We start from the raw sequence: 15,942 nt of genomic DNA, 5'->3' as shown, positions 1-15,942 counted from the left end.
TTTTGATGCCCCTTTGATGGAGCTATTAATTTCAGTGTGGCTGAATTAATGATCTTTTCATTTATGATATGTTTTTGGTGTCTTGTTGAATAAATCCTTCTCTATTCTGAGGTCTGAATGCTAGTTTTCTTTTTTTTAATAATAAAAGTTTAATTTGGTCTTTCACTTTTAAGTCTCTATTTGGAATTAATTTTATGCATGGTGTGAGACTGAGATCCATTTTACTTCTTTCCCATATGGAAAACCAAGCATCATTTACAGGAAATGTAATCCTTTCTCCAATGATCAACAATGCTACCTCTTCATATATCAAATTTCCATAAATCTGTGGGTGGTCTTGGGCTCTCTACTATTTTCTGTTATTAATAATTAATCGGCATGGCCTTGAGAAAATGCTCAGCAAAAGTTTGCTGTGGGTTTTCAGGAGTTACTTTTTATGAGAGTTGTTGTCCTTGAGTGAATGCTTAATTTTATCAGATAACTTTCCTGGATTTATTGAGATGATTATATGGTGTTTTTCCTTTTGTCTATTAATATGCTGAATGACACAGATTTTTCAATGTTAAATCACCCTTGTCTTTCCTAGAATACATTCAAGTAGGTCAGAATATATCATTTTATTTTACATATGGCTAGATTTGGTTTGCTAAATACTTTGCTTAAGATTTTTGTATCTATTAATAATATATTCATCAGTGATACTGGCCTGCAATTTTCCTTTCCCATAACTCTCCTTATCTGATTTTGGTGTCAAAGATACCCTGGCTTCACTGCCTGGGTTAAAATGTGTGTTTCTCTTTTCCTATTTCCTGGAAAAGATTATTTAAAATTGGAAATATGCTTTGATTAAAAAAATGGTTCTATTTACCATCTAGGGGTGCTATTTTCTTTGTAATAAGGTTTAATGGTAGAATATAATCCAGACTTTATATTTTTTTTCTTAAATCAATTTTGGTCAACTATACATTTCTAGGAGTGTGCCCATGTCACATAAGTTCTCAGATGTATTAACATAACGTTGTTCACAGTATTCTGCTATTTTCTAAACTCTGCTTTATCTGTTTAATTGAAAGTTCCATAAACTGAGAGATTGTTTGCTGTGTACCTAGAACTCAGAAGAATTGCTGGCTCAAAAACATTTAGAAAATGAATAAATTAATCTTGACTTATGTTCCCTATTCATTTTTTGGTGAGTTCTCTCTCTTTTTCTTGATGAGTCCTCGCCACAGCTTTGTCTCTTTTATTGGACCCTTTCAAAAAACCAACTTTTGACTTCATTGAACAATTTGCTGATCATTTTTCCTCTTATTTTTTTTATGTCCTGCCTTTAATTTTCTTTGAATTTACTATAATATTCTTTATATATCATCTTAAGTTATAAACACGGCTTATTCATTTTCAGCCTTTTTTTCTTTATGAGATAAACATTTAAGGTTATATATTTCCCTACACATTTGTTCATTCCACAAATTTTGACAGGTATTTTTATTCTCATTTAGTCTCTAAGTAGTTTTCACAGTTTCAATTATGATGTCTGTTTAGAACCATGATTAATTTAGATGTACTCCATTTTAATCAAATAGAATTTTATCTTATGGTTACTGCCTTTTTATTTAATTGTACTTTGTTCAGAGAACTATGGTATAATATGATTCTTTGAAATGTACTGAGATTTGCTTTATAGTATACTTTGTAATAAATGTTCCAGGTGAGCTTGAGAAGGATGTCTTTTCTCTAATTGTTAGGTACAAGGTTCTTTATTTGCCCAATAAATCAAGTGTGTTAACTGTGCAGTTCAAATATTTTCTACTTTTATCAATTTTCTATCTGTTTGATCTTTTAATATTTAAAAAATGTTAAAACATTTCACTATGATAGTAGATTTGTCCATTTTCTCTGGAGTTCTAATGAGCTGTGTGTGTAAATATATAGATATATATTTATTTATATAATCATGTGCTATAACATGACTTGTATACAGGTTGTGACAATCTCTATCACTACTAATGCTTTGTCTGATATCGATATAGCTACCCAAGCTTTTGGGTTTTTGCCTCATACTCCCTTTCCAAAATTTTACTGTCAAACTTTTCAGGTTGTTATGAGTAAGGTATGCTGCTTATAAACACTACATGTTGGGTATCATTTTCTATTCAATCTGACAATGTCTTTCCATTGCCAAAATTAATTTGCTTATCTGTGTTTGATTATTGATATATTTGGACTTATTTCTATCATCTTGATTTCTTACTATTTCCCTCACTTTTTCTATGCTTTTACTTACGTTCTTTTCTTACATTCTTTTTAAAAAATTAAATGATTGCACTATTTTTGTCTTTTGTTTTTTTATTCCATTCATCATCCCATCTACCATGGATTTAAAAGTCATACATATACCTTTATTCAATCATGTTATAACTTAACCTTGTAATGTTAGCAAGCATAAATAACTTGGTGTCTAAAGTTAATATCTTCTCCTCCTCAACAAAGCAGTGATAGAGGAGGACTTTGATTCTAATCATTTACATGCTGTCACTGTCTGATGTTATAGATATCAACTTTTTAAACCCACAAATACAAATAATGCATTCTTACCATTACTATTACCTAGACATTGTTGTTTGGGGTTCCTAAACATTACTAATTTGATTGTTCAATATTCCTTCTTGAATCTGGGATCATGTTCTCTGTTCCTGAAGCACATCTGATAAAAGTTGTCAGAATCAAAATGGAGTCACTTCTGTTTAAAAAACCCTGACAAATAGAGCCGGGGAAGATGATGACAAGAGGGTTCTCATGCATAAATGCCTGATAAGAAAAACTACTATAAAACCTACAACCTTGTACAAAGGCCATCATAACCTTACACAAAAAATACTTCTACAAGCATATCTGCCCAGCAATTGCCTGTCTAACCTCAGACTGGTGTCACCCTTGTTACTGATCCTCGTAGCCAAGGGTAATTACCTTAAAACAATGATGTAATCCTCCTTCTTTTTCCTTTAAAAACCTCTGTCTTCCTTTACCCCCCTGAAGATGCATATACTTTACTATGGCATGTGTATTCCTACTACAGTGCCCAATTCCTGAATAAGGATTATTTTCTTTTAAAAATCCTCTCTCTGTTTGTCATTTAGGTTGACATTAATGGTGTCAGAAGTGGGATCTGGAACAAGATCACCTTCGGAAGCAATGGGCGATCCTCGGAACAGGAGCTCTCTGTTTCCAAGGCTCATCTTTCTGCCCTGGTGAGTCTTCTTTCAGGCCAACCCTCCCTCTTTTTGGTAGAGCTCTTACTTTATTTGGAATCTGATTTAGATAAGGCCACCTGAAGAAAGGACCTTATATCTCTCTAGCGATAAAAAAAAAAAGACTTTTTGTCTTTTCTGGCAAATCCTCTGTGATATAAAGACAAGTGTCTTTAAGGTTTGAGTACTCTGGTTTCTACAGAATTTACGTTCTGTCTGTGAGACATGTCTTTTCTGGTGAATTCACTTTTAGTCTGTGCATCTAGTTGAATATTTCATTTCATCCGCACACATAGGTTAAAATTTGTGAACAGTCTTATTCTGGTTTCATTTTGGTCTGGTTATGTGTGTCTATAAATGACTGGGCTTTTTTCCCTTGCTTGTGTCTGAAAATCTTCTGAGAGCAAGAATAAACAATCTAAATTGTGGGCACAGGATGGCTAGTTAAAAACCACTAGGGCATTCACTACCATCTAAAACGCCAGTCCAAACTCCTGACATTCCCTGACATGATTTATGGGATTTTCTTTGCTCTTGAGAAATTAATAATAAAGGAATGGGAGTCTCAGATATTAAGGCAAGCCAGCTTTTCTGAGACTCCAGCTGGTTACATGTCTTTTATTCATGCACAGCTTTGGATCGATGACCATCACAGGGACCATTCGAACTCCCCAAGCTTGTTTTTACTTAGTACCAAATTAAGAGATTGCAACTATAGAGTTAACATGTAGAGCCTCCTAAATTCTCTACTTTTTTTTCTTTTTTGCCTACTTTGAATCTGCTGACTTTTTCGTGGTGTTGAGATAAAAAACACTGCTTATGGCATTCCAGCCAGGATTAAGAGGAAAAAAGTCTTAAAGGGCTTTCAAATTAATGGCTTTACATATTACAGCAGCTCCATGGTAACCAAAAACCTAGACACCTTTTGGAAATGTAAATTTAGGTTTGCTTGACTAACAATTGCTTAGGGTGATGGAACAGTTAATTGAAGAATTGGTATCTGCAAACAAAAAATAACTAGATAAATATTTATAAAAGTTAAGTTTTCAGATCAAACAGGTCAAATCTTGAGCTCAGAGCAATAATATAAAGTCTTCCTGTCTGGCATAAAAGTTGCTTTGTCTGCTACTCAGGGGCCAAAATAATAACAAAAATCCCCCCCAAAACCCCTGCTAAAATGATTCCTTGCCTGCATTGAGTAGTCAAGCAAACCAGACTGGCAAACAAAGAGATTTGTTACTACTTCAAGGCCACTTGGAGATTTTATTTTTCTTATACAATTCAGTCAGTCCTAGGTAAAATGTAAGCATTTGAATATTAAACTCTAAGCTCAGCTGAAAATGAAAAAAGGGTAAAAGATTTTTTTTTTTTAAATAAAACTGCTTTGCCCAAAACTTTGGTCCACAGCCTTCATTATATTACCTATTGAGGCAAATAAAGTTTAGCCATGTGAACCAGTTCCAATTTTGTAAGAAATATAATCTGGATTCAACTTTCCTTTATAAAAAAGCTGGAGGATTTGTATTCCTAATCTTTCTGACCTAAAATTAACTTTGGAATTTTTCAGTTGGGCCTCTGGAGAGCATCAAAGAATAGACCTCTCATCTTGTAGAGATATTAAATGATTAAGCATATTTGGTAAATTGTATGGGAAACATTGTCAAATGATAAGTGACACTTGATCTTTTTCCAGTTATATTTATGGGTATGTTATTGATATAAATGTTTCAAAATTGTATATAAGTCTTAAAAACCTAATATGTTATCAGTTATAATTCTAGATATTAGGTTGTGTGTCACAAAAAAAAATATGCCTAAATTTCCTTGTCAACCACTGATTATAATGAACTTCCCTCAGATTTTTAACCAGGGCTATTCTAAGTTTTTTTTTTTATCTATGATTATTGTTTTGACTTCTTCTCTTTTTGCATTTGTAATCAGATTCATGAAAGACTCTAACAAGTACTCCCAGATACAGTTTTCTACTAACTTTAAGATCAATGGACTAAAATAAGAATTTTCAGAACCGTAATGAAAACATGGACACATTTATGAAACTACTAATAAAATTAAGCAGACCAAAATTAATTACATGAGATTAAGTAACTAATAAAGCTAATGTTTTTATGACTTTTATTTGAAACACTGTTGGTTTGTTTTCCAGATTTAAGAAATTTTTCTCTTTTGAGTTATCTATAATCTACTACAATTTGGTAAAGTATTCCTTTATGAACAAAGGTGGAAATATTTGCTTTTTCTTTCTACTTGATCCCTCCAAAATTTGGAATCTATTCATAAGTATTCTTATTTTTTATGGCAAATATGGTTATCTGAATAAATTCAATAAAATTTTGTCCTCTCTTTATAGCAGGATACAATTGAAAACACTGGTTATATAACTAAAGCCTTTACCAAAATGTCATATTTGAGAATATGCATAAAACACCTGACTTCAAGGGTTCTCAGCCTTATAGTGAATGAAGAAAAAAAACTGTCACTTCCTAGCAGGCCCAGGAACCTTCAAACTGTAGGTAAAACCTAAAGTCTTGTGTTGGTTTGGCTTTCGAGCCTCAAGAGATTTTTAAATCTGAGATTACTATGTGGTCAAATCACCATTCTGGCAGACAAATTTGATAAAACTAAACTTATTTTATAAACAAATTTGTCTTAATCTATTTTTGGGAAAAATAGCATGACTGTAGGAGAAAAAATTATATTTCCAAAGAAAAGCTATAATATACCTGTTATTAGATTGTAGCTCTCTGCACTGTTTTCAAGTTCTTGTTATCTACCTGTAGACTAGACTAGATCCCAAATTCTTCTAGATTTCTCCAATCTAACTTTCTTCCACGGAAGTACTAGAATCTGGAAGTGCTCTGTTCCCCAAAGCCCTATAAACTGAAACTAAATGAGTTTTAACACACTGACTGCCACACCAGAAAAAAAATTTTTTTCCCTTGGGGCCACATTTTATTACGAAAATAGAATAAAAACTTCAAAAACAAAATGATCCTTTCTAATTTAATGAAAAATTTGTTATTTTTTATTGTTTTCCATGCATGTGTTATATGCAACTTGAAAAATAGTTCACGTGGCTCCCAAGGTGAAGAGACGTGTGAGTTACATACATACGTGACATACATCTTTCTACGGCCTGGTCCTACCACTGTGTTTGGCACCCAGACAACAATGGTGAGCGCTTTTCTGTCACCATCCCTTCTCTGCGAGGGAGGATGAGACAGTTAGTTATGTTTACATCCCCCTCCCCCAACACCCATCATAGCACCTATTATTATTTTTTTAAGCCTATTTCCTTACACGTTTCTCTCTTCTAAGCCACGAATGACTTGGAAGCAGGTAGTTAGTTGTGCACTAACTTCCACTTCTGCAGCACCCAGCACAGAGTAGGGCCTCAAGAAATGGTTTTGCTTGCATTAAATAAATGGCTTTGGAGAGCTGACCTGAACCAGCAGCAGACTAACCAAACAAGGCGGTTCTTATGCCAGGGGGCTTTAGGCTTTCCAGAAAGCTGAGATAAGGGTGGGAAAAAAGAAGAAAAAACCCGACAAAGAAGATACAGGCTCTCCTGTGCCCGTATCTCTCTTACCACACTGCACACAAAGTTCTAGCCATCGTGCCCCTGGGGGCTCCCCCCAAATCAGCTTCTCTCTGCCGAGTGTGGGCACCTCACTCTGCCTCTGCGGACATGCCCCGCAGCCCAGCCGGCTTGTTGCGACCCTACCTTTAGATCAGACACGTCTCTGTAGCACTGCTCGGAGCGGGTGTGGTCTGACAGCTGCACGTTCCAGAAGCAGGGGAGCTGGTACACAAGGAAGGGGTTTTGTTTGATGACAGCGTTGAAAATATCCTGGGGACAAAAGCCAAAGACACAGCCAAGACAATCAGGTGGGGTCAGCTCACAGTTTTGGCTCCCAAGGCACCCCTTCCCCATGAAAGGGCTTCTCTGGAGCCCCCTGCTTTGAACGCAGGCTGGCTGGCACTGGAGGGCATTTCTCCTGCTGGGTCTCTCTGGGAACTCAGCAGTAATGTTTGGATAGGGAAGGGCAAATGCTCCAGGCTCACTGGAACCTCAAGGGTCCTGCTGGTCTCCTAACGCACTACCCAGCCAGCTCGAGTGGGGCGCACAGGGAGCCAGTTCCCTACCGGAGTCAGCACATAATAAATGAGGTCTCCTTCCTTCTCCTCTTCCCACCCTATGCGGGAGCCCTGTGTCATCCATCCTGAGCTCCTGGAGAGGAAACTGCGTGATGACAAGTAGCCCCGCTAATTCAGGGGCCGAGACAAATTATAGATCCTCCCTTTCAGGAGCGCTTCCCGGGGCTTTGGGTGGGCTCAGTGATGGATGCTCCCTGGATTCCTGCAGGCCATGGTGCCCACAGCTCACATTCTCCATCTCAAAATCCAACTCTGACTTGTCTCGGGAGGTTTTACCTCTTTTGGGCTCTTCTCCAAGCTCTTGTACCGGGCCATACTTATTAACTAGCTGCTGACAGGTAGTGCCAGGGGGTGAATCATGGGACTCCTCGGCAGGAGATGGCTGAATAAACTATCCCCATCAGACGTGGACATACAATTGCTAGCTTTTGGGGACGTGCTCAAGTCATTGTGGCCTGACTTAAAAGACGAGGATGGTGGACAGTTTTCTCCTCCAGTTTAAAATAGCTACCTGGGTATTTTTTTTTTTTTTTTAAACTCATTCATTATACTGTATCTCATGGTTGAAAAAGGAAATCAGTTTCTGGCTGCTTGGGAAATACAGAATAATAATGCTTTAAAAAAATAGTAAAGTAACCTTACAGCATTTCTTGTTTCCTTTGTATTAGAAACCTTTGCAGGAATTCAACGAACCAGGCCCTTGAACACGGAACAAAAATGTGCAGAGTGAGCTTGCTCTTCAGATGAAAAGGAAGAAATGAATTGCAGAAAACCCCGAAGTCATCTTAGTGTCTCAAGACGGCTACCAATCCCACAGGGATATCAAAATCCAAATGAGTGATCCTGGTAGATCCAAGGTCAAGGATTTGCGCCCCCTGCCTTTCCTAGTCAAAGTGGGAAATGGGGCTTTTTAAAACCGATACTCTTTAATAGTTTGGTGGAGTTCAAGAACTTTTTCAGACTGCCTGGAAAACAAGGTGGTTTCTAGAGCCAGGTGGTTTGTCCTTTCTATTTAAACGCATTTCCCTTGAGTCTAGGGCCACTAGTACAGGATCTAAGCCAAAGGCTTGGATTAAAACGCAGCTCTACCCAAGTGTACAGAGTCACACGACACGTAGAAAAATAATTCTACGGTGGCCACTCACCTGGTCGGCTAAGGACGTCGAGAGCATGCCCATGAGCTCCCTCTCCGCCGTCAGCCTCCACATCTGCTCCCACTTCATCTTCCGCAGCTTGTCCAGAAGCAGCAGGATCACCCCTGGGCAGCAGCATAGGACACAGGAGCAAAAAGCAACATAAGACGGAAAGCCAGGCACACCTGTCCACAACACAGCCATAGCCTCCTGGGGACGACGTTTTGTGCAGAGGAGAGTCCTAAGCATTGCTGCAGAGAAGTCTCCCCTCTGCAAGTTCTCCCAGCGAGGCTTCACCGTATGGGGCACACAGTTTGGAGATGAAGATATCTGGGTTCAAGCCTAGGCTCTGCCAGTTACTTGGTATGAGACTTTAGACCATTTCTCTGGGCATCTTCATCATGTGGAGAACAGTAACACAGACCTCAAAGGGCTATTGTAAGGATTGTGATGAGCAAAAAGAGCCTAGCACTTTCTGCAGATGGGACAGTGGTGATGTTTGCACAATGTGAGTGGACTTGATGCCATTGAAGTTGGGTTAAAATGGTAAATTTATGTTATGTTTCCCACAATAATGAAATAAAGATCCTAGCTCTGCCCCTGATACATAGTACATTTCTTATAAACATTAGGGTCTCTCCTATGCTTTTCCCCAGAGATACGACAACCTACCTAGGGTTAGCTGACAGATGGAATTTGTACAATATATATTTTGTTTATCTTTACAGATAAAAATTAGTTCCTCTGTGACTTTATTCTGGGCATTACTTTGCCAATTTGCTTGACAGTCACTGACAAGCCGTGTGGGTCTGTCTCAGTGTTCCCGATGCCAACAGGGTCTTCTTTGCCCCACCCACGATCAGCACTTATCTCAGCTACGGTGAAGGCAATGTCGACATTGGGTCTTTAGATGACCTTCAAAAGCCTGTACGAGACCAGCAATAAGAGGTTGGTTCCTACTCCCTGCTGCCTTCTTTTTTTTTCATTAGTTTTTGTCTAGAGGGACCTGGGTGAACAGGGGGGGATTGTTTAGCGAGGGACATTCTCATTGTACACATTCTTTTGTATCTTTAAAAATGTCAAAACAACTAAAGGTATTATCTAGGCAAAAAATTAATTAATTAATTAAAATCTAACAAGAAAAGCATATTTTGACTTAGCTGAATGGCTTAGAAGCAGCTTTCTACCACCAGGTCATTTAGATTGTGCAAAAAAAAAAAAAAAAAAAAAAAATCCCACAGAGCACAGAATATGGAAGGCCAACGGTTTTGGTGGATGGAATTGTAGCACCCATGGGCCCCCAAATCAATCCTCTTCAGGATGCTTAGCTCAGCAGAATGGTCAGTGGAGAAAACTCCGGGCAGTTGAAAAATGATCTCAGTTGATACCTAGTACATGCATTTCTAAAATTGTAGGAAAGAAATAGATTTCCCCAAATTACAAATAAATGCCAACTCTAAGACTTTTTATTTATTTCAGTGGTACTATTTGATGAAAAAGTATATTCACCATTTAGTGAAGGGTGTTTGCTCAGGTAGAGTTGAAATAAAAAAATAAAGTATATAAACGGTTATGGGAAGAATGGGATAATGCACAGAGATCTGAACCTATAAATCACAAGGGCAAATCCACATCTCTTGCACATCTCCTTTGTGCTTTGTTAGGCTTTTTTGCATGTGTCATTTCCTTTAATGATCCCAAGATCTCTACAAGATAGATTTTGTCATCTTTATTTTATAGGTGGGAAAACTGAAGGGCTAAGTCAGACACTTGTCCAATTCACAATTCAAAAGTAGCTATGCCAGATTCAAACTCAGATCTGCCTGACTCCAAAGCCAGTGCTTCTTCCAGCAAACCACATGGACCCAGCACTGTTGCCCTGGAGCCTTGGACTCAGGCCAAGACTTCTTTGTTGACTCTCAGTTTCTCATGCCTTCTTGTGGTAGGCTGGCAATATTTATTTACCAGCTCTCCAGGGGAAAAACAAAAACATAGTATCTGCCAATTGCCATGGTGTAAGTACTCCTCCCATCATGGCTAATTTAAGCTAATAATGTGATAACGCTGAACAGTAAGTTGGGGAGAAAAGGACACAGCTGGCCCCCTTAAGCCAATGCATGCTTGCTACAGCACCCCACTGAAATGGTTCCCCAAATATGGAGACATTTTTAGGCACAGTAAAATTTACTACAAACATATCATTGGATTGCTTCTTTTGGGGAGAAGGGAAAGAAACATTTACAAAGTTACAAACCCAGAGAGTACAGTGGTTATGTCACTGATGATTGATTCAAGAAAACAGATTTCAGTCAAACATGTGAAAGAATTTCATTAAATCTTATGGGACAAACTAATTCTAATTAGGTTGGATAGATGCTCCAATACAGAGTAAAAATGGAGGGGTCTTGGAAGCTGTAAATAAATGATCAAAGACAGAAAGGCATATTTTGAAGCCTCTAGAGAGGTCCGTGGTAGATCTATCAAGCTCTGGAGACTGAGCTGAGAACTGTTGCTTTTAAGTGGCATTAAGACTTGGCGAATCCCAAGTGGCAGATGTGATTCAGCATCATTTGTCAGGCTCCTTGAAAAGTGGGGATGTCTAAAACAACAGACTAAATGCAGAAATGAAGACCATTCTCCCAGCTAGCCAACCTTTCCTTTTGCGTGATTTCAATTTATTTTTAAAAATTATGAACTATTTCAAACCAACAGAAAATTACAAAAACCAATATAATGCCTACCACCTAGATATAACGGATGCTAATAGACTGCCACATTTGCTGTTAAAAAAAAATAAAACATTACAGATAAATCAAAAGTTCCTCCATCTCATTTCTACCTCATTTCTTCCTCCAAGGCAGCCAGTATCTTGTGGTGCTTGTGTTTCATTTCTATGCATGTTTTTATATTTTTATTCTCTACGTATTTAATAATAAATCTATGGTATTTTTACTGTGTTCTGTATTACATATTTCCTATGCCAACTTGCCTTTTTACCCACTGGTATGTCTTTAAGAATTCAACCATGTTAGTATTTCAGTATCTAGTTTATTCACTGTAATCACTTCATTCATTTTATAAATGTACTATGATTTATTTTTGCATTCCCCTACTAAAGGACATTTTGGTTGTTTCCTATGTTTTTGCTGTTACAAACAATGCTGCAATAAACATCCTAATCTCCATTCATGTTTCGCTGGGCACATGCCTGAGAGCTTAGCTAGGGTACAGCTTCCAGAGTTGCACAGGGGTAGCTGTGCTGATGGTGCTGCTTGCCTTGAAACAGCTTCCATGACTCCATCTTCCTTCCTGATCGTCAGGCCATTACGAAGTCTCAGGGATTCTACATTTGAAACGGCTTTTACATCTCTTCCTTTAGTCATTCAACAGTTATTTATTGAGCACCAAGTATGTGTGAACTAATAGAAATAGACTTGCACTTCTTTCTCTTACCCACTTTCCCCAATCGCATAGGCTTTCTTCAAAATATTAATTCAGCATATATTTACTGGTGGTGTAACATGCAATCTTTGCCAGGCCCTTTTATGGAAACACAACGATGAGCACATCTACGAGACACACACCATTGCAATTCAACGTGAGGACGGCAGACACTGAGAGTGTGCACTGCCTACGAAGGGAGCTCCAAGGGGAGGCGTGAACTGGCCTAGGATTTGGCCAGGCAGACAGGGGAGCAAGGAGCACCTGAGGGAAGAACATGGACAGAGGCATGAAGGTAGGAGACAGCGTGGCAAGACTGGGCTATGCGAGAACTGGTGTGGGTGATGGCCAGCTGGTTTCAATAGAATGCTTTGGCAAATGCCAGGACGTGGGCCTGAACAGGAGAGCAGGCAATGGGTCGGAATAGCCTTGAATCTCTGCAAAACAGGTGCTTTCCAACCATCTTCACATCATTTTCCACACGGATAACATAACCCATCGGGGTTAACAGAATAAGCTGCCTGTGGCTAGAAGGGCTGATCCAGGGGCTCCAGCTGCCCCAGGCACAATCCAAGTGCCCCCGTGGCCGAGGGGATGATGATTTTGGCACATGTCACCCATGTCTGGCACACTGGTTAGGAAGCCCTACTGAAGAGGAATGGGAGCCAGAGAAGGATTTTGAGTAAGAGAGTGACCATGGCTGAATCTCTTTCAGAAAAGTCAACCTCCAGTGTTGCATCATCATGCCATTTCACCAGATCAAAGGCCTCTGGTGTCTCAGGGAAGTCTACAGAACACGCTATGACCCTTGCTTGTGGCCAGCCCCATCTGAGTCTTACTGTAATTTAATTTTTCCCCTTTAACAGTACCGTCCCTTCCAGCAAAACCAGCATGCTGGCACTCTGCCACGAAGCCACCTTGCCCTCTGCCTCTGAAAACTCAATGTGCCAATACTCAGGCTGGTTTTCTCTTTAGAATCCCAGAAAATTTACTAAATATACCACTCTCTGTTCCCCGATTCAACCAAGACTCAGAATCCAAAACAAACAGAAAAATTCATGAGCAAACATGTCACAAAGCTTACGAATTTCACTTCCAGCATCCTGGGTCTCCTCTCATCTCACATGTATAGAAAGGAGGCAGGTCGGACACCATCATGGATTTTGTAGCAATGAGGGAAGGGGGTGGCTCTCCCAGCATCACGGTGCCGGCAAGTGCTTCCTCCTGCCTGTCCAGGAAGGGTCTTTATCTTGGAATATCAGAACCGATGAAGACCCTGTGCTTCCCGTGCCAGCAGCGCCTATGGATGGCTTTTCTTCGTATCTTGATCATTTTAAAAGACTGTGCTTCCTGCGGAACGTAAACACCGAACGTGCGCTTGGCCAACATCCGCCCACATGAGTGCATGGGAATCAGGGCTCCCAGGCCCCACAGCTGGGACATACGTCAGCTGCCGCTGACACGCCAACCAGACCAGCGGGGACCCTGCCTGCCTTCAATCACAGGTCCTGCATTTCGAAGTTATTTTTTCTATAATTCATTTCAGAAAATTTTCTTGGAGAACTTGTTATGGTTCTAGTCATTGGGTTAACTGGGGACGTAGCAGTGTGTAAAACATGGTCCTTGCTCTCAGGCAGGAAGGGCTGCTAGGGAGGGGAGATGGGTGACCAAGAAAATGCAAAATACTGTGATAAACGGAAGATGGGAAAGACCCTGGGGACAGGGAAACCAGCTGCGGTCTGGGGGGAAGAATTAGGGAAGAGCTTAGGCCCAGCCAGACAGGCTTCTCCCCTCAGGGCAGGAGTTTCAAAGGAACGGCTGCTGCATGTCTAGCAGGTAGCAAGTACTTTCCACCAGATCTGAACAGCAGAGCTTGACAGGTAATGACTCATTGTCCTCTCTTACCCCTCCCCACCAAAAAAAAAAAAGAAAATTAAAAGGAGGCTGTATAAAGTTGTCTAGCATGGGTGAAAACATTCATCTTTGCTCATACGTCTATAATTAACCACAGGTTATTCATACAATAAATATCCTCACATTCTCAGAATGAATTCTGAGAACACAGGTATTTTTTGTAGTTATCCCAGAAGGGAAAGCCGTATATAAAAAAAAGCCCAAGAAAAACAAGACTGTAGTGGACTTGGAAAACACAGTCCTGGGTTTGAGTCCTGATGTCCTTCCTTACTACCACTCTGACTCCTGAAAAAGTCACTGGACTCTGAGCCTCAGTTCCTTATTTGTATAATAATATGGTGACAATCTCACAGTAACTCTAAGATGATTCTGATGAATAAAACAGTATGCCTTTAAAGGTTTCTAGCATAGTAGGAAGAGTATCCATTAATACTGAAGTGAGAAATATTAGTCCGTAATGTTCATACCTAGTAAATCCTTTACTATCCTGAATTCACTGATCATTCAAATAATCTTCAAAATCCCCTTCTGTGTGTTGAATGTATTGGATACTTGAAATATTTTCAGTATTCTGAAATATTTCCAGGCCCACAGCCTTCTCAGTCTTCTGACAATAGTCAGCTTACGGTGTCACGACCAGCATGTTTAGGAGATACCTTGGGGTTATTCCAAGTGACAACTAAGAGATACAGCCCCGGAAAGAAAAAAATAATAATAAAGGAAAGAAAATCCACCATATGGAAAAATTATATGCATAAATCGTGTTCTTAAGCAGCTAAAGAGTCTGTTTAAGATGTTAAATAAAATCACATTAATACACGCATATAAGAGCATCTCCCTGTTTCTTCTGAGGCTAGGAGTTTTCACCCAGGTCATAAAAGAGTTGAAAAAACAACATTTCCAAGGGAAACAGAACTCTATTTATTGACCTCACTTCTATGGTGCTGGGGAGATATCCCAATTAATGATGGTAAAGGGCTTCCAGAATATGAAGTGGTACATAAAAGCTTAATAAATAACAGTTGCAGAAACCATACATTTCCTCATTAAGGTGTCTAATTATCACTCACTGAACCTGTATAATTCCCCCTAGAATGAATACAAATTATGTGTATGCATGCAAAGTGGAAATGGCTTTTTAAGTGAATACTGGTTAAAATAATGAAAATGGCTCCATCTGAAATTGGACCCTTTCAGGCTGGAACGACACAGATTTGGCTTCGGAATGCACGCCCCAAGTCAGATTTTGACACTGCTTTTCTGCTGTCAGGAGGAAGGTGATGCCAAAAAGGCTGGACTTTGGCCTTTGCCTGGCATTTGCTGCTGCCCAATCCGCCCATTTGCAGCCTTGTTGCTGGGGTCTGGGAGCGCAGAGCGAGCCCTTTGCCCTGGAGGGCTCTGCAGAGGCGGGTGCCTTAAACTTGACAGGGACCATCAGTGGAGCTGGCTGGGCTGCAGGTGACCCGCAGGGCTTTCCCTACAGCTGTTGTGCTGGGAGCAGGAGAGACCAGAGCTAAATAAGTAAATGAATAAATACATCAAAAATCAAAGGATTCTCTCATGAACATCTGGTCCAGTGGCAGGGCGTTTTCTCTGCGGATCAGAGGGCAATGTTTCTTTTTCCCAAATTGAATGCATAGCGATGGCTTGGTAGCCAAGATGGCAGGGAAAGAAAAGTGGATGTCTATGCAGACAGGAGAGTGAGAATAATGTTTTATTTTGTTTTGTTTTTTAGCCAGATATTGCTTTTTGCGAGTGCAACTACAAAAGAAAGAATAGACTAAAAATGGTGACAATGATTATGCTACCTATTTATCAAGTCACTGCTGTATACTGGAGACAGAGTACTTAACTTAGATGACCTCCAATTCTTACGGCAAACCTGCAAGGTAAGATGGAATTATCCCCATTTTACAGATTAAGAAACTAAGGCTCACATGTGACTAGTGAGTGGCAAAATTAATTTCACTCTTTGACTTTCAACCCCGGGATCCTTCGACCATGCCGTCTGGTGTGTGTGCACGTGTACG

The 15,942-nt window shown here is 39.5% G+C and overlaps 1 protein-coding gene across 2 annotated transcripts in view; it reads right to left on the bottom strand.

The window, feature by feature from the left end:
* LARGE1 (LARGE xylosyl- and glucuronyltransferase 1) overlaps positions 1-15,942 on the bottom strand; it is a 446,568-nt gene that overhangs the window by 67,348 nt on the left and 363,278 nt on the right. For both annotated transcript variants that reach the window (XM_045553007.1, XM_045553008.1), the window contains 2 exons: positions 8,570-8,682; positions 6,991-7,116 (listed from right to left, as the gene is read on the bottom strand). In XM_045553007.1, the coding sequence (XP_045408963.1) occupies positions 6,991-7,116; positions 8,570-8,682 (239 nt within the window). The remainder of the gene's footprint in view (positions 1-6,990; positions 7,117-8,569; positions 8,683-15,942) is intronic.

This window comes from Lemur catta, chromosome 6 (assembly GCF_020740605.2).
Source record: "Lemur catta isolate mLemCat1 chromosome 6, mLemCat1.pri, whole genome shotgun sequence".
In the NCBI taxonomy this organism is placed as follows: domain Eukaryota; kingdom Metazoa; phylum Chordata; class Mammalia; order Primates; family Lemuridae; genus Lemur; species Lemur catta.
Note: the sequence above shows the minus strand (reverse complement) of the source record. Positions and strands in the feature narration are given on the sequence as shown.